The 26,060-nt window shown below is 43.8% G+C and overlaps 1 protein-coding gene across 1 annotated transcript in view; it reads right to left on the bottom strand.

Annotated features, from left to right (window-relative positions):
* The window catches only part of TFCP2L1 (transcription factor CP2 like 1), a 153,548-nt gene that overhangs the window by 123,504 nt on the left and 3,984 nt on the right, over positions 1-26,060 (bottom strand). Inside the window, exon 2 of the mRNA XM_030209603.1 lies at positions 12,198-12,349. Within this exon, the coding sequence (XP_030065463.1) occupies positions 12,198-12,349 (152 nt within the window). The remainder of the gene's footprint in view (positions 1-12,197; positions 12,350-26,060) is intronic.

Here is a 26,060-nt window from a genome sequence, read left to right as displayed (position 1 = left end):
TCTATTATATGCTGTTTGATATCTATGGGGAAAGTAATACTTGTAGTTGGTGATTTAGAGTACTTCTTCCTCAACCCATTGCTTTGATTTAGATAGATCAAAGGAGGAGTGGCCTAGTGGTTAGGGTGGTGGACTTTGGTCCTGGGGAACTGAGTTCGATTCCTGGCACAGGCAGCTCCTTGTGACTCTGGGTAAGTCACTTAACCCTCCATTGCCCCATGTCAGCCGCATTGAGCCTGCCATGAGTGGGAAAGCACAGGGTACAAATGTAACAAAAATAAAATAGATACTATTGGAGATTCTACATGGAATGTTGCTATTCCACTAGCAACATTCCATGTAGAAGGCTGCGCAGGCCTCTGTTTCTGTGAGTCTGACGTCCTGCACGTACGTGCAGGACGTCAGACTCACAGAAGCAGAAGCCTGCGCGGCCACATTGGTGATCTGCAAGGGCCGACTTCTACATGGAATGTTGCTAGTGCAGGAGTGGCCTAGTGGTTAGGGTGGTGGACTCTGGTCCTGGGGAACTGAATTCAATTCCCACTTCAGGCACAGGCAGCTCCTTGTGACTCTGGGCAAGTCACTTAACCCTCCATTGCCCCATGTCAGCCGCATTGAGCCTGCCATGAGTGGGAAAGCACGGGGTACAAATGTAACAAAAATAAAATAGATACGATACTATTGGAGATTCTACATGGAATGTTGCTAGTGGAATAGCAACATTCCATGTAGAATCTCAAATAGTAGTAACCATGGAGGAGTGACCTGGTGGTTAGGGTGGTGGACGTTGGTCCTGAGGAACTGAGTTTGATTCCCACTTCAGGCACAGGCAGCTCCTTGTGACTCTGGGCAAGTCACTTAACCCTCCATTGCCCCATGTAAGCTGCATTGAGCCTGCCATGAGTGGGAAAACACAGGGTACAAATGTAACAACAAAAAAAATAGTTTAACGTACACCACTGTATCCAGGTGAGTTTCCTGTACCATTAAAATCCTAACCTTTATACATCTGATAGCAGCTAAAACTTGCCTTCTTTTGATAGGAAACCAGGTACATGTAATATTCCAGGATATCAAGATTACTCAAAGATCACTTTTTGGGACCTCTATGATTTTTACCCACCTATGTATCTAGCCATCCTCCCCTGTAGCCTCAAACAATTTTCAATTAAATGATAATGATAATCTAGTATCCCGCTAATACCTTTTACTTGTAAGCGGGTAACACTAATTTATTACATTTGTACCCCACGCTTTCCCGCTCATCGCAGCCTCAATGCGGCTTACATAGTAACAAGAGAATACAATCTGTAGTATCAGAATCAACAAAGGAGGTACGTGATAGGACAAATGAGCAAGGAGTAAATGGGATAAAAGAGGTATGAGAGAAAGGATATGGATAGGTAAGAAGGTGGAGCGATAAAGGAGAAGTTGGGAAGAGCATGGAGGGTAAGAAGGATTGGCAGGAGATATTTCTGAGTCATGTTGTTAATGATAAGATAAACCGGTAAATAGATGGGTTCCTTATGTTTGCTTATGGTAGGTCAAGTCGTTCGGGTAAACCTGTTTGAATAGATGGCTTTTCAATATTTTTCTAAAGGGAAGGTATTCACTAATTGACCAAATGTATCTGGGTAGAGCATTCCAGAGTTGGGATCTGAGGTAGGGAAAGTTAGAGCCAATTTAGATCCAGTTTAAGTCAGAAGGAGCCATCTTTCTTGGGCACCAAAAGTGAAGGGGAGTAAGAAGCCAGAACAGTCTTCTGGGAATACAGAACTAGAGATGTTGGATACAATCAGGAGGTTTTTTTTTTTGCAAAACAAACATTTTAGTTGTTTTCACCAGCTTTTCTCATATGCCTTCATCCCATTCTGTTAATATTTTCAGAGAGTTATTTTTATTCTAGACAGACAGACATTCTCAGCCCCTTTACTATAAAGGGGATTGTGCATGCCATGGTAACATCAAGACTGGATTACTGAAATGCACTATACAATGGTCTGACTACAAAGGGCCTGCACCAGCTCCAGTTGATTCAGAATACAGCAGCAAGACTCATAGAAGGTTGCAAACGACGTGACCACATCACACCATTTTTGCAAAAACTTCATTGGCTACCAGTACAATGCAGGGCTAAATTTAAAACTCTATGTCTGGTCTGATCTTCAAGGCCCTGAAAGGAAATGGCCCCGTGTATCTTAAGAATAGGATGATCCGCCACACACCGCCAAGGACACTAAGGTTCTCCCCAAGGACTTTCACTAACTACACCCTCTCTAAAAGACATTATACGATGCGATACCTGCCTTCTCCGGAGTAGCCCCCACACTCTGGAATGCACTGCCTGAAAGGCTTCACCTAACACAAGACTATCTCTACTTCAGGAAACAGGTGAAAGCTTGGCTCTTCAACCAGGCCTTTAATGGAAGGAGTAACTAACTTGTTAGTCTCACTCACACACACAAGGATTGACTTGGGCTGCACATACTGCAGCGGGACATGTTTCTCCAATCCTACCCTAGCTGAGATAATATTTAACCATCTCTCTGACCTCACGTGCAGCTTTCTTCAAATCAATCACCTTACTTTCTAATTCTTCCTACTTTCTTACTCATCTGTATGATACAACTTTGCCTTACCCTTCACTACCAATTATAATGTTCTAGTACATATTGTGTTGTCATTGCAAGTAGTATACCATGCTATACTTTGTATTGTTTGAATATTTTTACTGCTGTAATTGCCTATTGCTCACGTTTGATTTATTCTTACTGTACACCGCCTTGAGTGAATTCCTTCAAAAAGGCGGTAAATAAATCCAAATAAATAAATTCCATTGGGTGGGAAAAAATATAAAAAAAATCAGAATGGCTTATCAAAAGTCATCCAGCACTTCAAACATAAAGAGGTCAATATTCAAATGAATGAACTGGGCGGAAGAGCCTTCTACCCGGTAATGGCTTGTAGTTGTCTTCGGCTAATATTCAACGGTAGTCCATGGGTAGAGCCAGTAATTAACTGGTTAGTAACGCTTTGCAGACTGCTAATCACCCCACACTTTCAAGAGAAAATATATTATTGGGGAGATGGGACATTGGTTGTGTACCGAAATTGTTTTCCATAGTCTAGTGTATTTAATTTATCCTCAAATTTAAAAAAAAAAAAAGGGGGGGGCGGATTTGGTGTGGTTATAGCAAGGTTTGATAGACTATCTAGTCCACTGTAAGCATGGAAACCCATTTGGTTAATCTCTGTTTCCACTCCCCCACGCAGCCGTCACCTCTAGTACACTCAAAGCAAAGCAAGCAAACCTATGCTGCATCCACATTGTCATTATTGTTGAGCCATCTGTAACAAGTCTAAAGCTGTTTCAATTGGATAGGCAGTGCCTTAAAAGGTGGAGGACAAAAGATTTTTTGTCTTACTGGATAGCTTTTTAATTTATATTAAAGCTTCCTACTACTACTACTATTTAGCATTTCTATAGCGCTACAAGGCGTACGCAGCGCTGCACAAACATAGAAGAAAGACGGTCCCTGCTCAAAGAGCTTACAATCTAATAGACAAAAAATAAATAAAGTAAGCAAATCAAATCAATTAATGTGAACGGGAAGGAAGAGAGGAGGGTAGGTGGAGGCAAGTGGTTACGAGTCAAAAGCAATGTTAAAGAGGTGGGCTTTCAGTCTAGATTTAAAGGTGGCCAAGGATGGGGCAAGACGTAGGGGCTCAGGAAGTTTATTCCAGGCGTAGGGTGCAGCGAGACAGAAGGCGCGAAGTCTGGAGTTGGCAGTAGTGGAGAAGGGAACAGATAAGAAGGATTTATCCATGGAGCGGAGTGCACGGGAAGGGGTGTAGGGAAGGACGAGTGTGGAGAGATACTGGGGAGCAGCAGAGTGAGTACATTTATAGGTTAGTAGAAGAAGTTTGAACAGGATGCGAAAACGGATAGGGAGCCAGTGAAGGGACTTGAGGAGAGGGGTACTACTACTACTACTACTACTATTTAGCATTTCTATAGTGCTACAAGGCGTACGCAGCGCTGCACAAACATAGAAGAAAGACAGTCCCTTCTCAAAGAGCTTACAATCTAATAGACAAAAAATAAATAAAGTAAGCAAATCAAATCAATTAATGTGAACGGGAAGGAAGAGAGGAGGGTAGGTGGAGGCGAGTGGTTACGAGTCAAAAGCAAATGTTAAAGAGGTGGGCTTTCAGTCTAGATTTAAAGGTGGCCAAGGATGGGGCAAGACGTAGGGGCTCCCATATGTAGATATAAATACCATGAAACAATTGACAATCACTAAAACATTGAAAAATTATTATAGCCGATAGAAACAGCAATTTTAAACTCCGTATTTTGTGCTCATTTTTCTACACTAAATCAATAAATACACTGTATACAATACAGATGGCCAAATTTCAGTGAGGAGATCCTTTTTCCTGATGGGTTCATCTTAACTGCTGTTGTAATCTTCCTTGGGAAGCCTGGTGTTATAAAGATGATGGAATATATTGAAATTAAATGGAAGTAGAATTAAACTCTTTCATTGGGGCATGTAGAATTACACCTTCATCTGTTTTGTAGAAGTTTACCTTTTAGATACACAAATGGATTATTCTGTTTTGAACATGTTTCAGGGGCAAGTGGTTTTATAAGTCAAAATAAAAATAAATATTTTGTTTCAAGCAGATCTCTTTTGTTTAAACATAAATGGGCTATAAGCCCCTAATGCAGCCCATTGGTTTTCTTATATTTTGTTCTTGTGATAACTTATACTGTGCCAAAACTGAAAACTCTTAGCTCTATCTGGCTGATAATAAAAGGAGCTCATTGTGAACACTATCCACCCTAAAAGGTTGTTTTGTGGTAGGACATGATGAATTGTGATATTGAATAAATAAGTGGTTTGTTTCTCTAGTCGTGCACCCTAAGTTTATATAATCCTTCAGATCACAAGGCTTCGTTCTGTTTCTGTGAGTCTGACGTCCTAAGACTCAGAAACAGAACCTCGGCTGGCAGGGGTTGGGGTCCCCTGCCAGCAAAGGTAGGCAACGGCGGGTTGGTGGCGGGAGGGTCGAGAGGGTCATCGGCAGGGGGGTCCAGGGCCAAATCTACACGGGCCCAGGCCCCCACGTAGCTACGCCCCCTGCATATCGAAGCAATGTACTGGCATCTCTTTGACAAACAATTAGCATGAACATAAGGCAAGTATTTACAACAGTCTTCCCTAAAACAACTCTACAAACAAGGGGTGAGGTGACAAAAATGGTCTTTTAAAATGTAACCAAGCAGAGGCATCTTGGAAAGGAAAAAAATATATATATATAGTGCACTGATGTTTACGAAATGAGTTGGAAACATGAGAAACACGGTTACTGTATCACAGATCCGACGTTCATTTGGACGAGAGGGACATCTTAACGGAAGCAGAGAATATATCTCACTGTTCTAATTAGCCAAACAACTTTGAGATTTCTTTTTTTTTTTATCCTGATGAGCATGAAATAGGAAGCACGCTTCAGAGAGTTCTGGTAAATAGGGGCTTCATTAAAGAGATTTTTAAGCGATGCACATGGCTTAATTTCACTGGTAACAATGCCAAAGGAACAGGCAGTAAGAAAAACAAAATATATGCAGACAGGACGGATGTAAGGTCGCTTGTGGCCTTGGTCGGAAAAGCAGTTCTGTCCTGCCTCGGGCAGTGCACAGTTCTGTCACATCAAAACCCCGCGTTTGAGAATAACCTTGTGGAGCTCTTGGCTCCCAGACTGGCGGAAGCAGGAGGGCTGGCTAGTTCTACTGTTGGTGCAGAGGCATCAGCAAGGTCTGTACAATCCAGAAGAGAGGCTGCATTAACTTTCCAACTCGGGCAGCTTTCAGGTCTACCATCAGATGATACGGAGTAACAGCTAGCAAGATCCTATATATATACCCCCTTGCGGCAGGGGAGAGAGTATTTCCAGGAAACTGGGGTAAGCAATACAAGGTGTAGGCTCCCCCTTCATTCTACTAGACTGGTCAATAATCCTTGCAGGGACAAAAACATTAAACTGGACCCAGTCTACTGTAAACTGTTTAAATAAAAACAAAACAGAGCAGGGGGGAATTTGCATCTAGTTCAAAAGGTATCAAAGGGTTTCTTTTACTCCCAGGGTGAATTCTGCAAACTACAGACTAGAAAACTGGCACAGACTTCCTTTGTCCCAAAGAATTTCAATTCTGTATACAAAATATGGCTGTGCATCTGGCCTGCTATTCCTAGCTGTTCCTCGACCACAGGCAGTGGCCAAATCATTAGTCTTCAAGGGCTAGAAGGGGGAATACGACAACATCAGGCTGCATAAGTAGAAAGAGGAAGTGGTTACAGCAGTTATCAGGCCACTGGGGCCCACAATGGTCAGAACAGAAGCCGAAACTATGGTGGCCCCATCAATAGCAGCCCTGCATAGAGGTGCCAAATTATATAGTTCCAGATTGGGAAAGGGAAATGATGGGACCTTATATACCGCCTTTCTGAGGTTTTTTTTTTGCAACTACACTCAAAGCGGTTTACATATATTCAGGTACTTATTTTGTACCAGGGGCAACAGAGGGTTAAGTGACTTGCCCAGAGTCACAAGGAGCTGCAGTGGGAATGGAACTCAGTTCCCCAGGATCAAAGTCCACTGCACTAACCACTAGGCTATTCCTCCACTCATTCCACCAATAAGAGCCAACCTCATCAGTGATGTCACAATGGCCCGATACTTGGCTCACTTCTGATATTGTGATGTCATAAGGGAAAAGGGGGAAGGGAAATGGGACTTGATATACCGCCTTTCTGAGGTTTTTGCAACTACATTCAAAGCGGTTTACATATATTCAGGTACTTATTTTGTACCAGGGGCAATGGAGGGTTAAGTGACTTACCCAGAGTCACAAGGAGCTGCAGTGGGAATGGAACTCAGTTCCCCAGGATCAAAGCCCACCGAACTAACCACTAGGCTACTCCTCCTCCACTCCACTGGAGACTTTTTGGCCAATCCTGGTTTTTGTATCCCTAAGCAGTGTGGGATTTGTAGTGCCTGAACAGAAATCAGTGCTGCCAAGTCCTATACGACCAAGTTCTATGTATGGTGCTGAAAAAAATCAGCACAGAAAAAAAAGAGCTAAATGCGATTCTTTAAACAGCATTCCAAGTTAGGGCCAGGGGTGTAGCCAAATGGCCAATATTGGGTGGGCCTGAGCCTAAGGTGAGAGGGCATGGAATTCATCCCCCCCCCCCCCCCCCCGCCCCGTTTGCTCCTCTCTCCACAAACCCCAAATATTAAAATGCTTGAACTGGCGGGGATTCCCAAACCCTGCCAGCTGAAGATTTCCTCCTCAAGCAGCCAGCACTCTTCCAAATGGCAGCCAGCAGCACATGCTTCAGATTGTTGCTGCTACTGGCAGGCCATGCATGCTCAGTGCTTTTGCGAAAACTGAGCATGTGCAGAAAGGCCAGTCTCAGCCTCAGTTCAAGGCAAGTGCTGGTGGCCAACATTTGGAAGAGTGGGGACTGCCCAAGGACAGAAAATCTTCAGCTGGCAAGGTTTGGGGATCCCCACCAGCCGCAGCAAGAGTGTCACAATTTTGGGAGGGCCTGAGTCCAAAGTGGGTGGGCCCCGGCCCACGCCACTGAGTTAGGCGCTGATTATAAAATAGAACCTAGTGCCAGGATCCACGCCTAACTTTCAGGCACGAGGATTTACACCACACACAAACCTGGTGGAAATCCCCCACTGCCTAAATTAGGCAAGGACCTGCCATATACTGTAATACTGCGTGCAAGTTTTTGGAAAGCCCATGACCCGCACCATGCTTCTCCCATGGCCACATCCGCTTTTTTGGATCCATGAACAACAATTTACACATGCATCTTTACAGAATAGCCCTAGCAAGATGTGCACGTAAATTCTAGTTACCCATTAGCACCTATAATTGATTGTTAGTGCTCAATTAAACACTAACTGGTTTGTTAAATTGTATGTGCAAATTGGGAGTGCACCCAAATTTACGTGCATCATAGATAGACTCTGAGGGATAATGCACCAGGATGGGGTGCTCAAATCCAGGACTTTCCCTAAATTTCCAGCCTGGAACTGGGTAACTTGCACCTCTGCCTGCAGGGTTGGGGTGGAATCCGGAGTGACAGCAACAACCTGAGATTCAAAAACCTTCAGCAGCTATGACCCCAATAATGCAATAGCTGTAGAGGGAGAGGGGCAAAGGGAACACTGCAGGGCAACCGAGGGGGGGCCCCAACACTGGGATCTGTCTTCTCTCCCGCTCCTGATAGGACCCGGGTGATCGTGTTAACACAATCACCCGGGTCCCGACAGGAGCAGGAGAGAGACCGACCCCCGGCGCCGGACCCCCCTTAAGAGGTCAGGGAGGAGGGGACAGGATTCTAAATTGGGGCCCCTGGTTTGGCTGTCGGGGGTCCCCAAGACCTGCCAGTAGAAGCCTTCCTCCAGCCCTGTTCTCTGCTTCAGCATAGCCAGCTTTTCAAGATCAAACTATCCTACTGAGATAGAACATCCATCTGCCATAGGCAGAGATCAATTAACAAGTACACCAAAACCACAATTATATCCTGATTAAAAAAAGGGCAAAAGAGGCTTCATTCAAGAAATACAGAAAAACACAACAGGAGCATAGAAAAGATTACCGGATTAAACTCAAAGAAGCGAAAGAGGGAAATACGGCTAGCGAAACTGGAAGCAGAAGGAAAAAGTGACTACAGAGGTAACAAGACCTTTTCAGATATATTGGGGAAAGGAGAAAAGATAGGAATGGAATTGTAAGACTGAATTATGCGGCAAGTGATGAGGATAAAGCAAAATACTTTTCCTCGGTGTTAACGAAAGAAAATCCTGGAGAAGGACCACAGTATGCTGCTGAGGGAATATCTGGGAATGGAGTGGATATTACACTGTCCATGGAAGAAAGCTTTTATAAACAGCTTGAAAATCTGAAAGTGGACAAAGCTATGGGGCTGGATGAGATTCATCCCACAGAGTACTGAGGGAGCTCAGAGAAGTCCTGGCAGGACCTCTTAAGGATTTATTCAATAGATGTTTAGAGACGGGAGAGATTCTGCGGGACTGGAGACGAATTGATGTGGTCCCTCTTAACAAAAGCGGAGACAGGGAAGAAGTGGGAAACTACAGGCGGGTAATTGTACAGCGCTGCATAACCCTAGTAGCGCTTTAGAAATGTTAAGTAGTAGTAGTAGTAAGCCTCAGGTCAGTGGCAGGAAAAAAAAATGAAGTCCCTACTGAAGGAAAGGATAGTTGACTTTCTAGAAGCCAACAGGTTGCAGGATCTGAGACAACATGGCTTTGCCAAAGGAAAATCCTGCCAAACGAAATCTGATTGACTTCTTTGAATGGGTGACCAAAGAACTGGATTAAGGACATGGATTTCTTTGATACAGTCCTTCACAGAAGACTGATGAATAAGCTGAGAGGGCCGAACTTAGGACCCAAAGTGGTGAACTGGACTGGAAACTGGTTGACCGACAGGCGACAGAGGGTGGTGGTAAATGGAATCCACTCAGAGGAAAGAAGAGTGAGTAGTGGAGTGCCTCAGGGGTCAGTGCTGGGACTGATTCTGTTTCATATATTTGTGAAAGACATTGCTGAAGGGTTAGAAGAAAAAGTTTGTCTTTTTAAGAAAGATAGCCAATAGAGTGAATCCCCTGGAGGGAGTAGAAACCATGAGAAGAGACCTCCAAATGTTGGAAGAACGGTCAAGGATCTGGCAGGTAAATTTTAATGCAGCGCAGAGTGATGCACTTGGGGTGCAGAAATCCAAAAGAGATGTACCAGATAGGAGGGGAGAGATTGGTAAGCTCGGCTCAGGAGAGGGACCTGGGGGTGATGGTGTCCATGGATCTCAAGGTGGCAAAACAAAGCGACAAGGTGGTGGCTGCAGCCAGAAGGATGCTAGGCTGAATAGAGGGGTATAACCAGCAGAAGAAAGCAGTTGTTGATGCCCCTCTACAAGTCATTGGTGAGGCCCCACTTAGAATATTGTGTTCAGTTTTGGAGGCCGTATCTTGCTAAGGATGTAAAAAGACTTGAAGTGGTTTAGAGAAAAGTGACAAAAATGGTATGGAGTTTGCGTAGCAAGATGTATGAGGAGAGACTTGCTGACCTGAACATGGTGTACCCTGAAGGAAAGGAGAAATGATACAGACGTTCAAATATTTGAAAGGTATAAATCTGCAGACATTTTGCAAAGACGTGAAGGTGGTAGAACTAGAGGACATGAATTGAGGTTGAAAGGGGGCCAACTCATGAATAACGTCAAGAAGTATTTTTTCACCGAGGGTGGTAGGTACCGGAACGGAATTCAAAAATGCGCTGGATAAACACAAAGGAATCCTGTTTGGAAGGAATGGATCCGAAGAAGCTTAGCGGAGATTAGGTAGCAACACCGCTAACTGGGAAGCAAAGCCAGTGCTGGGCAATACTTCTACGGTCTGTGCCCTGATCGTGGCTGAATAGATTTGGATGGGCTGCAGTACAGCTTTTCAGGGACTTCGACAACTTCAGAAATTTAGAACAAGGACAGTGTCGGGCAGACTTCTACGATTTGTGCCCTGAAAATGACAAGGTCAAAAATCAAGATCAGGTATACATATGAAATAATCGCATCATACCATATGTAATGAGTTTCTCTTGTTGGGCAGACTGGATGGACCATACAGGTCTTTATCTGCCGTCATCTACTATGTTACTAAATAACACAGGGGGTAAAGTTCTTCTGTGCATGAAAGAAGAGCAGAATCTGGAGGTGATCATAACTTGATAATCTTAAAGTGGCTGAACATGTAGATAAAGGCAAGAGGCAAAAGCTAGAAGGACGCTTGGATGAACAGGCAGAGAAACGGCAAGTAGGAAAAAGAAGGTTGAGACCTCATCTAGAGTACTATGTGCAGGCTGAAAGCACACCTTCAAAAAGGAGAAACCTGCTGAAGTCAATTCTTACCATAAAAAAGCAATCCCCACCACAATAATAGATCACCAACTCAAATAAATATTTATAATGATTGTGCTCATACCAACTGAGATCGCACCAGCACCAAGATGCCTGAACTGTTACATCTCTTTATAGTTATAGTATCATCATTGCAACATCATTTTTGAAAAGAATTTTCTAAAAATGTATGCCTATCAAACTATATATATAATAATCAAAAACGTTGGTTTTGATAAACAGCAATTGATGTAATCAGATGAATAAGACCCAGGTTATATTATTTTGATGGGGATTTGCTTTATGGTATGAATTCATTTTCCTCCCTTATATATTAATATTACCTCTTTTTTTATCAATTCATAGGCAGCTACTAAAATGGTCTTTATCATAAAGACAAGGGAACTGAAGATCTAAACCATTATACCTTATAGCAGTGGTTCCCAAACCTGGTCCTGGAGGCACTCCAGCCAGTCAGGTTTTCAGGACACCCACAATGAATCTTCACGAGTTTCATGAATATTCATTGTGGATATCCTGAAGACCTGACTGGCTAGGGTTCCTCCAGGACCAGGTTTGAGAACCACTGCTCTAGAGTAATCTAAGAAATATCTCTTTACATAAAGAATAGTGGCTGTATGGAATAACTTCCCAGTGGAGGTAACAAGGACTGTATCCAAATTCAAGAAACCATGTGACAAAACCCCTGAGGATCTCAGAGGAAGAAGGAGTTGTAGAGATCGGGCCATTGGGTTTGGACAGGCATGGCCATGTGGCCTTCTCTGGCGTGATCTTCTATGTTACAGATCACCTGTTCTTGTTTTTGGTAGGCTATAAAATCCATTTCACTGTGTGAGTGATCTTCAATAAAATTTCAGATGCATCATTTTAGCTCCGAGACCACTATCAAGTATGAGGGAAAAAGGAATTCTGAACCTCTTCAACGTAAAATAGTCCCATCTTGTAAGAAGTTATAGCCAATGAAATGCAGTTACAAAGAGTTAAAGCGCCTGGCAGTCTGAATGCGATGCATACATTCAAAGAATTGTGGCACAGTCCCAAAATATACGTTCTCTATTCGATGAAAGCAGACCCAAAGGCAAAGAGCTCAAACCAACGGTCTCAGAACAGTTGAGGGACAGGGAGGGTGCGAAGGGGAATTTGCCTGCTATGGCCGCTGCACAGGTCCTACCTTGATTAAGATAAGTCAGCGTCTCCTCGTGTAGCTTGACAGCAGGTGACGTAGCTGTGCAGAGAACATACTGAAAGGGAGGCAGTTTGGCATCATTCTCTGGAGACAGCTGGGGCTCCTCATGCTTAAAGATCGGCAGCGCAAGGACATCACTGAAATTACACAGTTAGCGGGCTGTTAGTTTCCTTTAGCTAAAAAAATTTTCTTAAAAACCAAACAAAGAACAACAAGACAAACTTCTGCCGCTTGCGTGCGCAAGAAAGTTCTGTTAAAAAATGTGGGTCAAATAAATAATATGTTGTTCATACCCAACATAAGTACTGCACATGACAAATATTCAAGGTAAGTGTTGAGGCTGAGATTTTGTTTGTGGATGTAAGTCTTTCTACAGGATTCTTCTCCTCTCGGAGCAATTTATTCCATCTCTATGACGGAACATTAGTCTTATGACGCTGGGTTTGCCAACATGAAAGTGATCGACAGTGAGCCTGCCTCATCCTTCTTAATGGTTACAGTGCAGGATAAGCACTAAGGGGGTAAATTAAAACATAGGCATAATGTTATTAAAGTCTAAAAAGCTGCCCATTTGAAGAATGCAACATAAGCATTTCTGTGCATTTATAAAAACAGGTGGTTAGAACTACAACAACGCGAAAATTGGAAAGTACAACTTTTACGCCTGCTAATATGCGCATACACATGTATTTAATAAAGTACATGCCTGCGTCAGAACGTCCCCTCCACCCTCTGCAAACTACACCTCAGGGAGCGCAAGGCACCCATATTTATACGCAAATAAAACAGCCGTGCAATTATTATTTATTGCATTTGTATCCCACATTCCCCCACCTATTTGCAGGCTCAATGTGGCTTACACAGATTTGTTAACATTGTCTTTCAGGATATCAGATACAGTTAGTAATGTGTAGCGATCAAGGAAAGGAAGGAAGAGTGATTAGGGTAGTTATAGAGTTGGGCGTTCATGATTGAGTGGGTTGGTGAGGTGACTTAGTGAGGCTATGGGTTCTCATTATAGGCCTTGTTGAAGAAGAATGTTTTCAGAGATTTTCGAAAGTTGTTTCGTTGATTGCTTTCAAGTCTGTAGGTAATGCATTCCATAACTTCGTGCTCATGTAAGAGAAGGTAGTGGCATGCATCAGCTTGTATTTAAGTCCTTTGCTCTTTATAAAAATTACCCCTAAATGTCTGTTGATACCTTTGATCCTCAGGATAGATATTGTGTTTTACTGACTGCCGTCAGCGTTATCCCCAGAAATTCAATGGTGGGTCATATCTGGTCTCCAGCACTGAATTTACGGGTATATGGAGCTGGCGAAAACATAGCCAGTTAAGTACGATATTCAGTACTTAAGTGGCTATGGAGAACTGAATAAAAGATAGTCAGTGGTTATCTTAGCCACTGAATAATCAGCACCTAACCAGCTAAATGCCGACTCCGGCCTGAAAACATCCACAAAATAACCAGTTTCGACAGGCACTAACTAGGCATTTTCAGTGGAATTGTCCGGGTTAAGTGCTCCTAAATAGGTCCAGTTAACCCGGGAAAGTGATTTAAACAGCCAGAAGCCGGGCCTGGGGCAAACAATCTGAAGGGCCCCCGCTCCCCGGGCTGTGAGGTTTTGAGTCACCTCCTTAGTTGTGGGCATTCATGGCCAGATGCACTAAACTTAACGAGCCACCTACAACTCAATTCCTGCTTAATCCTCAGTATCTGCTCCTTCCTCGGCGTCTTGTCTTCTCTTCTGCGCTCGTACTCGCCAGCTTAGACCAGAGTAAACGTGTAAACTCTTCTCTGCTGCCGCATATCCTCTTCCTGTCACGATCCCTCCCAAACTAGAAACAGGAAGTACGTCACACAGAAGGTAGGACGAGGCAGGAAGAAGGACCTGAGGTGGCAGAGAAAACTAACTGCGTTAACTCGGGTCCCAGCCGGCACACACGAGGTGCAGATGAGACCAATGCAGTCTGAGCCTTCCGACTCCTTGCCACCGGAAGCTTTGCCAATACAGAAGACAGCCAGTGCTTTTTTTTTTTTAATAGGAAAAAAGGTACCGGCTCAATGTGTTATCAAAATCTCAGAACCGAACAAAAAGATCCCTTTCCAGACACTGATCTTGCAGTCACACATGCAGAGCAGAGAGATAGCCATAGCCCCTCTTCAAATACAGGCAATAATTAACTTGAAATCCCAAAAAGCCAGACTCTGCAGGCAGCACAATACTAGGAAAACAGAAAGAAACACATTTCCTCCTGTATAATCAAAATAAGACAGGTGTTAATTCTCAAATTGGACATATTCCAAACACTAAAATGAAAATAAAATGATTTTTTTCTACCTTTGTCTGGTTACTTTGTTTTTCTGATATGTTTGTCCCAGTCTCTGGTTCTGCTGCTATCTGTTCTCTTAACTCCATTGTCAGGGTCTTCTGTCCATTTATATCTTTACTCTCCTCCTTTCTTCTCCACTTCATAACCTACATCCATAAGTAAAAAGCCGGCTCCTCTGTGGACTTGCCTGGAGGAGATATAGCATGGATCCAGCTTTTGCCTATTTTCTCGATCTATGTGCAGTTTTTTCCCTCTCTTCCCTGTACCTCCTCTCCATCCATTTGGATATCCACCCTCTCATTCCTTCCATCCACATGCATCTCCTTCCTCTCTCTTCCCTCCCCTCCATCCATGTCCTGCATTTGTCCTTTCTTACCTCCCTCCCTCTCACCCAACCTCACCCAGTTTCTCTATTTCTTCACCTCCCTCAGGCCAACATCGCCCCCTCCCCCACCCAGTATTTCTCCTCGAACCTTCCTCCATCTCCCACTGCCTATCTCTGAGAGCCTGGGGCCCCTGGCAGTAATCAGACGGTACTAGGCATAGCGCAAGCACCAGGACTATCTTCAGCAATGAGCCTTCGTGCCACTCGCTGGAAGAGGCCCCGTTGGTTTCACCCTCTCTGACCAAGTACGTGTCAGAAGAACAGTACCAACAGGGCCTCCAGGAGCGGATAGGCTCAAAGGCTCCTCACCGCTGAGGTTAGCGCTGGCACTGTGCCTAGTACTGTTCGATTACTGCTGGGGGGAGGAGGGCCCGGACCCTCAGAGGCTGGCAGCGGGAAAGGGAAATGGGATCAGACCTATAACGAACCATAGTGAGAAGCAGGTGGCGGCAGCAGCACCAGACCCCCCCCCCCCCCCCCTCCCGTTGGTAGTCCTGGTTAGTAGAGTTATACTCGCAAGGTTGATATCAAATGTGCAGAATCAATGTCTTTCCTAATAAAGATGTAAAAAAGTTATAATTTATTTACTGCCTATTTGAAAGAATTCGCTCAAGGCGGTGTACAGTTTTTTCCATAATTATTATTTTAAAGTTCTATTCATTTGAGAATGTAAAGTATTTCTAACATCATTTTGTATACATGCTTTGTTAATGAAAAAAAATTAATAAAGAAGATTTGAACTCGAGCGTGCAGACCTGGTTATGCAGACCGCGCCACACCCTGGCACGATGCTACAACACCCACACTGCAACCCTCAAAGTGATTTATTTAATATATTGTGTAAAATATATAAATTGCATAATTCTCTAATTTCTGATCCATAATTCCCTGGAGAATAGAGTGAGAGAACAAGGGAAGGGACAGGGTAAGGGAACTGAGAGCAAAGGGGTAGCAACAGTCATGTTACACCTAGGGGTTCCTTAGCCTTTAGCACACGTTAAGGCCCTGACGCTGCTTGATGAATTCTCCCCCTAAATGATCTACAGTAGACTTTGAAAGGGGAACCTCAAAAACCTGAGTATCTGGAAAATTCTGAACCATCCAGTACGGTACTCTTCTTCCTCACTGCCAAATTCTTCAGCCTCAGGTGGTTTAGCGCTCTTAGCTGCTGCCTCCTAAGTTTTTAGGTTGGCACCTAGATTTATAGAAAATCTATCCAGGTCTGTTACCCCCCCCCCCCCCCCCCCCCTCTGTATCCCACCAATGTCTTCCACGGTCCAACAGTCTCCCTTATTGTATATACGTTTCCTGCCAAAAATGATATTAAAGTCCCCTTTTTTTAGTTTTTTTTTGTTTTTCTACTTCATGCAAATTAGTTTTCCTCACGCCGTCGCCACGATTCATTTCCAATGATTCCCTGAATATTTTATCTTTTTTTGTGGTTTACTTTCATCTTGAGTTCCTCATGTCCAATCCTTGTTCCTGATCATACATTTTACGATATTGCCTCCCTTGTTTCACCAAGTGTCTTCTGGAGAAATACTTTTAATTTTTGAAGGCTCTTTTTTTTTTATTTTCACACCTCATTGTCTGGTACTTGTATATATGATCATACACATATGCTTTATAAGTCCTTTTATTTTTTTGTTACATTTGTACCCCGTGCTTTCCCACTCATGGCAAGCTCAATGCGGCTTACATGGGGCAATGGAGGGTTAAGTGACTTGCCCAGAGTCACAAGGAGCTGCCTGTGCCTGAAGTGGGAATTGAACTCAGTTCCCCAGGACCAAAGTCCACCACCCTAACCACTAGGCCACTCCTCCACTGTTGCTACTATTTGAGATTCTACATGGAATGTTGCTATTCCACTAGCAACATTCCATGTAGAAGTCAGCCCTTGCAGATCACCAATGTGGCCACGCAGGCTTCTGCTTCTGTGAGTCTGACGTCATGCACGTCAGACTCACAGAAACAGAAGCCTGCGCAGCCTTCTACATGGAATGTTGCTAGTGGAATAGCAACATTCCATGTAGAATCTCCAATAGTATCTATTTTATTTTTGTTACATTTGTACCCCGCGCTTTCCCACTCATGGCAGGCTTAATGCGGCTTACATGGGGCAATGGAGGGTTAAGTGACTTGCCCAGAGTCACAAGGCAGAGTCCACCACCCTAACCACTAGGCCACTCCTCCACTTGAAAATGTGTCTTACTTTGTTTACGTGTCATTCACACTAACATTTTATATGATCTGTATCATTGATAGGATGTATCAATACACACGTGTTTATACATTAACGTATATAGTTCTAAGCATTCATATCATTTATGTAGATTCTTTTACATATTTGCTACACATTTTCAATTGTGTGATTACATTAGCTTTTTGCCTTTGAAGTACCTCTTTTACATAATACACGTTCCCTTTTCTCGTAATGTATATTAGTTGTGTCTCTTTCTGTATCTCATATTTGTCTTTATATTGTTAACAGGAAGTTTAACCCTTTGACGACTAATCCAGGAATACGTATTGAATAACAAATTCCTAGGTATGTCATTTTTTAACTCATTCATGTATTTTTATGTTTATGTATGATTTTATATTTTTTCCTATTAATGTGTATGATTTTTAAACTTTATAGACCCCTGATGCAGGCTGGTTAGGCCAGAACACGAGTCGTGTCGGATCTTCCTCATTATTTTAGAAGAATTAACAAACTTTATTCTGAGCACCATCTGCAAGAGGTTCCATCGCTCTACTTTTTTCTGCTTGGTGTTTTCCCACCAATGTCTTCCACATAACTGACCAACCAGCTCAAGCCTTGCCATCTTTCAGTTTGAATTCCTTAAGACCAGACACAAATTTAACACTACCACGCAACCTGAAAACGATCTACGAACTTAGCTACCGACTTCCGCAAACTATTGAAGACCCATCTCTTTGAGAAAATATACTGCAAGGACCAAAACACATGAAGCCCACACACACTAATAGAAATGCATCAGTACACTCTCTTCTGAGTTCTCTTCCCCCACATTTTCATCACACTTAAAACAATAGCAAGAGGGTAGAGTATTATCGCTCTATCAATTCCCCATTGTTATATTCCACTGTTCCATTCCCAAATGATATTTTGACTTTGTGTTCCCATAACTCTTCACTATGTAACCCATAATCGTAATGCAACAAATTGTATTTCCATCATTCACAATGTATTGTAAGCCACACTGAGCCCGCAAATAGGTGGGAAAATGTGAGATACAAATGCAATAAATAAAATAAATCCTGTAGACCTGTACCCATTTCATTCTCCACTACCAAGCCCTGCAACAATCTGCAAAGCCACCAAGATCTGAGTCTCTCAGCAACAGAAAAAAAAAATAAAAAAAAGTCCAGTTTAATACACAATGGAACAAAGTTACAGAGAAAGATAATATCAGCACTCAATCTTATACAACTAAGTTTTGCCTCTCCAAACACCACTTCCTTGTTCCCTGCATAGCTGCCTAGTGACAGTTTTGGTAGAGAGACACACAACAGAACTGCCAAGTAACCCAGTTCCAGGCTGGAAATGTTTTGGGTTTTCCTGGTTTTGAACTTACATCCCAGGGCAGCTGGAATTTGTAGTGCTTGATCCTGCCCAATGTGCTACAAGTCCCATAATGCACCAGGACGGATTGATCAGAAATCTGGACTGTCCCAAAATCTCCAGCCTGGAACTGAGTCAATTGGGCTGAGACAGAAGCACCTCCCGTAGGAAATTTAAGGATGGAAGCTTTCCCAAAACCTGGGATGGCAGACAGGAGTTGGAACTGGATCATGTCGTTTTAACACAGGCTTAGAAACGAGCAAGCAAACCAAAGATACCAAAAGGTTCTGGGGAGAGTGGGGGGGGGGGGGGGAAGCAGTGGTGACAAAAGAAAGTGAGAGAAGAATCCAAAATATGTTGGGAAGCAAATATATATTTTTTTTAAATAGGACTGCTCAAATATCTCCCTACAGACACAATTGGGCTCATTTTCGAAAGAGAAGGACGCCCATCTTTCGACATAAATCGGAAGATGGGCATCCTTCTCACATGGTTATCCATATCAGTATAATCAAAAGCTGATTTTGGACGTCCCCAACTGCTTTCCATCACAGGGATGGCCAAAGTTCAAGGGGACGTATCAGAGGCATAGCGAAGGCGGGACTTCGGCGTGCCTAACACTAGAATGTCCTCGACCCATAATGAGAAAAAAAAAAAGAAAAAAAAAAAAGGACGTCACTGACGAGCACTTGGACGACTTTACCTGGTCGTGTTTTTCCCACAACCAAGGCACAAAAAGGTGCCCGAAATGACCAGATGACCACCAGAGGAAATCAGGGATGACGTCCCATTACTCCCACAGTGGTCAGCCTCGGATGTCATACTCAGGTCCCTGGAGCATTTTTAGTGGGTGCAGTGCACTTCAGGCAGGTGGACCCAGGCCCTTCCCTCCCCCCTACCTGTTATGTTTGTGGAGGAAACAAACAGTGAGCCCTCCAAAACCCACTGTACCCACATCTAGGTGCCCTCCTTCACCCATAAGGGCTATAGTAGTGGTGTACAGTTGTGGGTAGTGGGTTTTTGGGGGGGCTCAGCACATAAGGTAAGGGCGCTATGTACCTGGGAGCAATTTCTGAAGTCCACTGCAGTGCCCCCTATGGTGCCCGGTTGGTGTCCTGGCATGTCAGGGGGACCAGTGCACTACAAATGCTGGCTCCTCCCACGACCAAATGGCTTGCATTTAGTCATTTCTGAGATGGACGTCCTTGGTTTCCATTACCGCCGAAAATCAGAAACGACCAAGTCTAGGGATGACCAAAATTTCAAGATTTGGACGTCGTCCATGACCACATTATCGAAACGAAATATGGACGTCCATCTTGTTTTGATAATACAGGTGTCCCCACCCTTGCATCGGGATGTTTTGCGAGGACGTCCTCATCAAAACTTAGACGTCTTTCGATTATGCCCCTCAATGACTCCTAGCAACAATGCATCATTTTTCTCCCTCTGTTCCCACCCCCCTTTGTGCTCTTAAAATTATTAATTGCTTGCACACATCTTTCATTACAAAGAGCAATAAAAGGCAGTTACAACTACCCTCTCTTTTACAGTGATCTCCGCTATTTTTCAAGGTGGGGGTTACTTTGGCAGGAAAAAAAAAAAGCCCAATAATGAGCTAGAACTGTCTTTGGACAATGCAGCCGGAATGCCCCCTCTGCTGATGCAGCTGGGCAATGAGACCACTTCAGGGATCTGCCCCATCTGCTACTCAAGCACACTCACAGCGACTGGTATAAAAATGCACCCATGCTCTCCATTTCTCTCTTCCCCACATTCGTCTCAGCCAGCCTCATCCACCGCCCTTCTCTCCCCATTCCTGTTGGCCTCCAGCATCCTGTCCCCAGCCCATTCCCTCTCTCTCTCATTTGACAATCCTCTACTCACCTTCTCCAGAGGCTTGTTGCTCATATGCCCTATGGAGCAGCTGTCCTGTTTTTTTTTCTGGTATCATATCACTCAGTGAGTGGCAGCCATACATCGCCTGTTTAGAAGTTTGGGCAGTGCATGCCAAACCCATCAACGGCTGCATGATGCCAGAAGAAAACATAACTGTTACTCCAAAGTCAGCACCAACAGAAATCCTCTGGAAAGGTGAATTAAGGCACAAGGTCTAGGAGAAGCAACCACTGGCCCCCAGTCCTTATACAGAGGAACAAAACATCTAACATGTCAGACCAAAACTGGAAGCTTGAACCTTCAAGTTTTAGGGCAAACAAATGATCTCACACTTTTCAATAACCCTTTTTTTTTTTTTTTATTTTGCTCACACCTTTTTCAGTAGTACCATTCAGGTACACTGGATATTTCTCTGTCCCAGGAGGGCTCACAATCTAAGTTTGTACCTGGGGCAATGGAGGGTTAAGTGACTTGCCCAAGATCACAAGGAGCAGCAGTGGGATTTGAACCGGCCACCTCTGGATTGCAAGGCCGGTGCTCTAACCATTAGGCCACTCCTCCACTCCACTACCCACAACTGTGCACCACTCCTTATACTGACAAACACCAAAATCGATTTAAGAATATCAATAAAGGGTTAACGTTCTGAATTTAAGACCAGGTTTGTTAGCCCTTCCCATCTCCGTTAATAACTTTCTCACACTGCATTTTCAGCACCTGCAACCTTGGAGACCTCACCAGACCATTAAACTAAGTGGGTTTAAACCACGCGCTTATGACTGGAAGGTATTAGTCCAGGGTTGCACCTTTATGCAAGGAAGAAATAAACCCTTTATTAATCCACAGAAAAATGGCAGACGCACCGGGGGGGGGGGGGGGGAGTTACTATAAGAGACAAAATAAAAAAATAGCCTGAACTATTAATACTGTACAATAAGGAATTGTTAGGGATAGAGTACTTTCTCTACACACAGTCGGGTATCTTTAAAGAGTATCCCCCTGATATTCAGACAGCAGCTGTAAAGCTTTAAACGCTGACTACTGCAGTTTGTTTTTTAAACACAGTTATTCAGCCACTATCCAGTTAGTGGCGATATCCAGACACTAACCGGTTAAAGCCTTTTGTTGTCCAAACTTTATCTGGTTAGCTATACAGTTAGAAGTCTGAATATCGCCACTAACCTGATAAGCTCCAGCTCTGCCCAAGCTCCACATATGGACCACCCTGGCACTGTCCAGATAGTGTTCAGGCAGAGATGCCAAAGTTACCCAGTCCCAGGCTGAAGACTTTGAACATACATCGCAAAGCAGTGTGGGATTTGTAGTGCCTGAATCCTGCCCATTGAATTCAGTTCTGCAAGTCCTATAATGCACTGGGATGAGGTGGTCAGAAATCCAGGACTGTCCCAAAATCTGCAGCCTAGTACCTGGTATCTTGGCATCTCTGCTGAAGTGGTCAGACGAAATATTCAGTGACAGTAAATAACCCTCTTACCAGTATTTATCCCAGAGTTAAATGACCTGGGTGTTATTTCCATAGGTGCATCATTATTCTGCACTACCCAGGGGGTCGTACACGTTTAATTTTGACCTCTATTGGGGCCACAGCAACAAAAAGACTGGCAAGCACCTCTTACAGATATGTGCCTTGGAATATCAGCCCCCTACTACATTTTCAAGACAAGGTAACACAAGTTGGGTTGAATTCTCAAGAAGGCAGCACATAAATGGAACCGAACACAAAAGCAGTCTGTGTAATGGCAGTTCCAGCACCACTGTAGAAATGACAGATAAATGGAGAACAATTTGATTTAGTTGGCTTTAGCACTAGTTGGCTTTAGCACTAGTAGCTGAAGGCAAGTTATATACAGGTACATTAAGAGGGGCATAATCGAAAGGGACGCCCAGGTTTTGCTGAGGATATCCTTGCAGGACGTCCCCGTGAAGGGGCGGGGAAACCCGTATTAATCGAAACAAGATGGACATGCATCTTTCGTTTTCATAATACGGTCGGGGACGCCCAAATCTGGAAATTTAGGTTGACCTTATAGATGGTCGTCCCTAGACTTGGTCATTTCTGATTTTCAGCTATAATGGAAACAGAGGACGCCCCTCTCAGAAACAACCAAATCCAAGCCTCTTGGTCGTGGGAAGAGCCAGCATTCGTAGTGCACTGGTCCCCCTCACATTCCAGGGCACCCTAGGGGGCACTGCAGTGGACTTCAGAAATTGCTCCTAGGTGCATAGCTCCCTTACCTTGTGTGCTGAGCCCCTCAACCCCCCCCCCCAAAACCCACAACTGTACACCACTACCATAGCCCTTATGGGTGAAGGGGGGCATCTAGATGTGGGTACAGCGGGTTTCTGTTCTGTTTTGGAGGGCTCACATTTACCACCACAAGTGTAACAGGTGGGGGGGGGTGGGGTGGGCCTGGGTCCACCTGCCTGAAGTGCACTGCACCCATTTAAACTGCTCCAGGGACCTGCATACTGCTACGATGGACCCGAGTATGACATTTGAGGCTGGCATAAAATATTTTTAAAGAATTTTTGAGGGTGGGAGGGGGTTAGTGACCACTGGGGGAGTAAGGGGAGGTCATCCCCGATTCCCTCCAATGATCATCTGGTCAGTTCAGGCACCTCTTCGTGGCTTGGTCGTAACAAAAAAGGACCAAGTCGTCCAAGTGCTCGTCAGGGACGCCCTTCTTTTTTCGATTATGGGTCAAGGACGTCCATGTGTTAGGCACGCCCAAGTCCTGCCTTGCCTATTCCTCCGACACGCCCCTGGGAACTTTGGTGATCCCTGCGACGGAAAGCAGTTGGGGATGCCCAAAATCGGCTTTTGATTATGCCAATTTGGGCAACCTTGTAAGAAGGACACCAATCTTCTGATTTGTGTCGAAAGATGGGCGTCCTTTTTTGAAAATAAGCCTGTGTTTCCCTGTCCCCAGAGGGCTTACACTTTTTGTACCTGAACATAGGTTTTTCTGTTATGTGGTGAGAGGGAAACAAAGATCTCCTGTCTGAGTTCCAACAGGATAGAGACAGTCAGTACAGGTCATTAAACCCCTTTCCCCACACCCCAGGGAGCACAGAGAAAGCGAATATAGAGCTGGGGATCATTCCGCTTTGTAAATTTGCTTAACAGGTTCCAGATTTGCCCAAGTGAATCAAGTCCTGGATTCACCCCACTGCAGACATGGACTTATAACATAGTAACATAGCAACAGACAGCAGATGGTCCATCTGGTCTGACCAGAATGGTGGCTAGAGTCATATAGCCACTCTGTGCAGGAGAAGCAGTTATCTCCTCTGTGCCTTGGTTTAGAGCTGTAACTGCCTCTCCATTGGACCAATGCTCAGAACTCCCACGGCAAAGCCAACAGCGCAGAACCCATATCACTGGAACAGTGCAGAAAAGTAGCTCACCAATACTCACAAGAAATGGTATGCAAAATATATGCGAGCTGTAAAAGTGAAAGCAAAGAGGGAGAATGTGCTTGGCGCATGCTCAGAAGAGTTTTGCGGTAAGCCCAGCTCCAAACCAAAATGGGAAGCACACGGTGGCATCTATTTTCTGTGCCTTTAAATATAAGCTTTTTCCTTTTTTTTTTTTTTACATGGATGGCTTATAAGAACAGGTGCCAATGTGTGCTTTCACCTTCGGGTTTGCTCAAATTCATGCACATTTCTTTAGTACAGACTAGAGAATGGCGCGGGAATAAAATCTGTACCCATCCCCACAGGTCCCATCTCCATCCCCGTGGACTTTGTTCTTATCTGCAGAACTGGGGCATAACCAGACATCGGCTCACTAACGCTAGCGCTAATCCAGCGCTAACTGCCTCTAGCGCCAGCTTTACATTTTGAGCATCGGCCCACATGCAAGTTAACACTCTATATTTTTGTTTTCCTTGACTGCCATCCCATCCTCTATCTTAACCCAATGTCCTTTTGAATTCCGTCACTGTTTTGGTCCCAACCACCTCCATGGGGAGGGCATTCCAGTCTTGTGTTTCTTAGGGAATGCGACAGGAAAATCAGCACTACAAGTCCCATCATGCAGTGGGGTACATCCCAACCTGAATAAACCTATCAGCCAAATCTGGAACCAGTTTGGTAAGAGAAAGTACAGAGCTAAGGGGTTCCTTCCTGAATTCCTGGAAGCAGAAAAACAGTACGCATGAAATGAGCGCTCCCTTCCCCCCAAGCCCCAGGAGGAGGCACCACATTGGGAATGGGTGAATGTTTAGAGAAAAAAAAAAAGTGTATCCATAATTTGTCTGACGCAGAATTGTTCTAAATACTATAATACATAAAAGACAGTGGAGAGAGAGAACCACTACAGAAATTATAAATTAATTCTCTAGTACCACACCAGTTAAATCTGGATTACAGTTAGCATAGCCAGCAGCTTCTCTCATACATGCAGCCTTGGGTTTGTACAAGTTATGAGCTTTCAGTTAGTTTAGAAAACTTCAAAGAAACCTTACGGTTTTAACACTGGCTTTCGTAGCCTCCTTCTAAGAATCAATCAATGTCTACACACTTTTCTTTATATCACAAGCTGACTGGTGTCAGAGGTCTCTGTCGAAACTGAACCCATTAGGTGAAATGTGACCAGGATGGGAATAAGACAGGCTAAAGCTGGTTCAAGCAAGCCTGGCAAGTGAAATTCATAAAGTGAAATTCATATCTGTAACCCATAGTGGATTAGAAAATTCTGCTCATGACACCTGCCTTTTGAGTTTGAAAACAAATTACAATTAGTAAAGGCGTAAAGTCGAAAATATAAACGGTAGAAAATCAAGACAAAGATTCAATATACCTGCAGTCAAATACATTGAGTATTGTATTACTTATTACTGGGAATGCTCTTTCCATCAAACTGCAGATTTATATAGCCAACATGATAGAAAGGCGGCTCATTAAATTAACCCTACAATACCCAAGCAACAAGACCAAATGAAAAATCAGTGAAAGATATTTAAAAAAAATCTCACCAATGGAAAGAAGTCAGCAAAAATATGCAGGACTCTCTTCCTGAGCCTTTACAACTGGGTTCCAAAAACACAGCGGAGGCAGACAGAACAATGAAGCACTTAAATCTAAACACAACAACCCACCCAATTTAAGAGAATGTTTTGAACAGGTCACTGCAAAATCTTCAGTAAAAGCAAGGGCACCCCTTCTGAATTACTGATAGATAATATTATTTCCAGCATGTACAAAGCTTCCCCCCACCCCAAACCCCATATTCAAGGAATGAGGACAAAACTATTGGTAAATCAGGCCATAAGATTTAAAAAAAAAAAAAAAAAGAGTAAGCATCAGATGTACTAGACATTTTAACCCATAGATGCAAAATTGGGGGGGGGGGGGGGAGCCTTTATTTTGGGTCCTTACAGAGAAAAGGCCTGATAGTAATAAAGAGTGGTTTTATTTATTTACCACCTTTTTGAAGGAATTCACTCAAGGCGGTGTACAGTAAGAATAGATCAAAAGTCTATCTTTATAAAGGCTGGGACTAAGGCAAAATGACGCACTTCAATTGTTTCAGAACACTTCAGAGAAAATGACCACACGGCTTATATCCAGGTCTGCCCACCAACACCAATTGATCGGCTCTACAATCCCTTCC

Source organism: Microcaecilia unicolor, chromosome 7 (assembly GCF_901765095.1).
Source record: "Microcaecilia unicolor chromosome 7, aMicUni1.1, whole genome shotgun sequence".
NCBI lineage: Eukaryota > Metazoa > Chordata > Amphibia > Gymnophiona > Siphonopidae > Microcaecilia > Microcaecilia unicolor.
The sequence above is the reverse complement of the archived record's forward strand: the minus strand, read 5'-3'. Positions and strand labels throughout refer to the sequence as shown.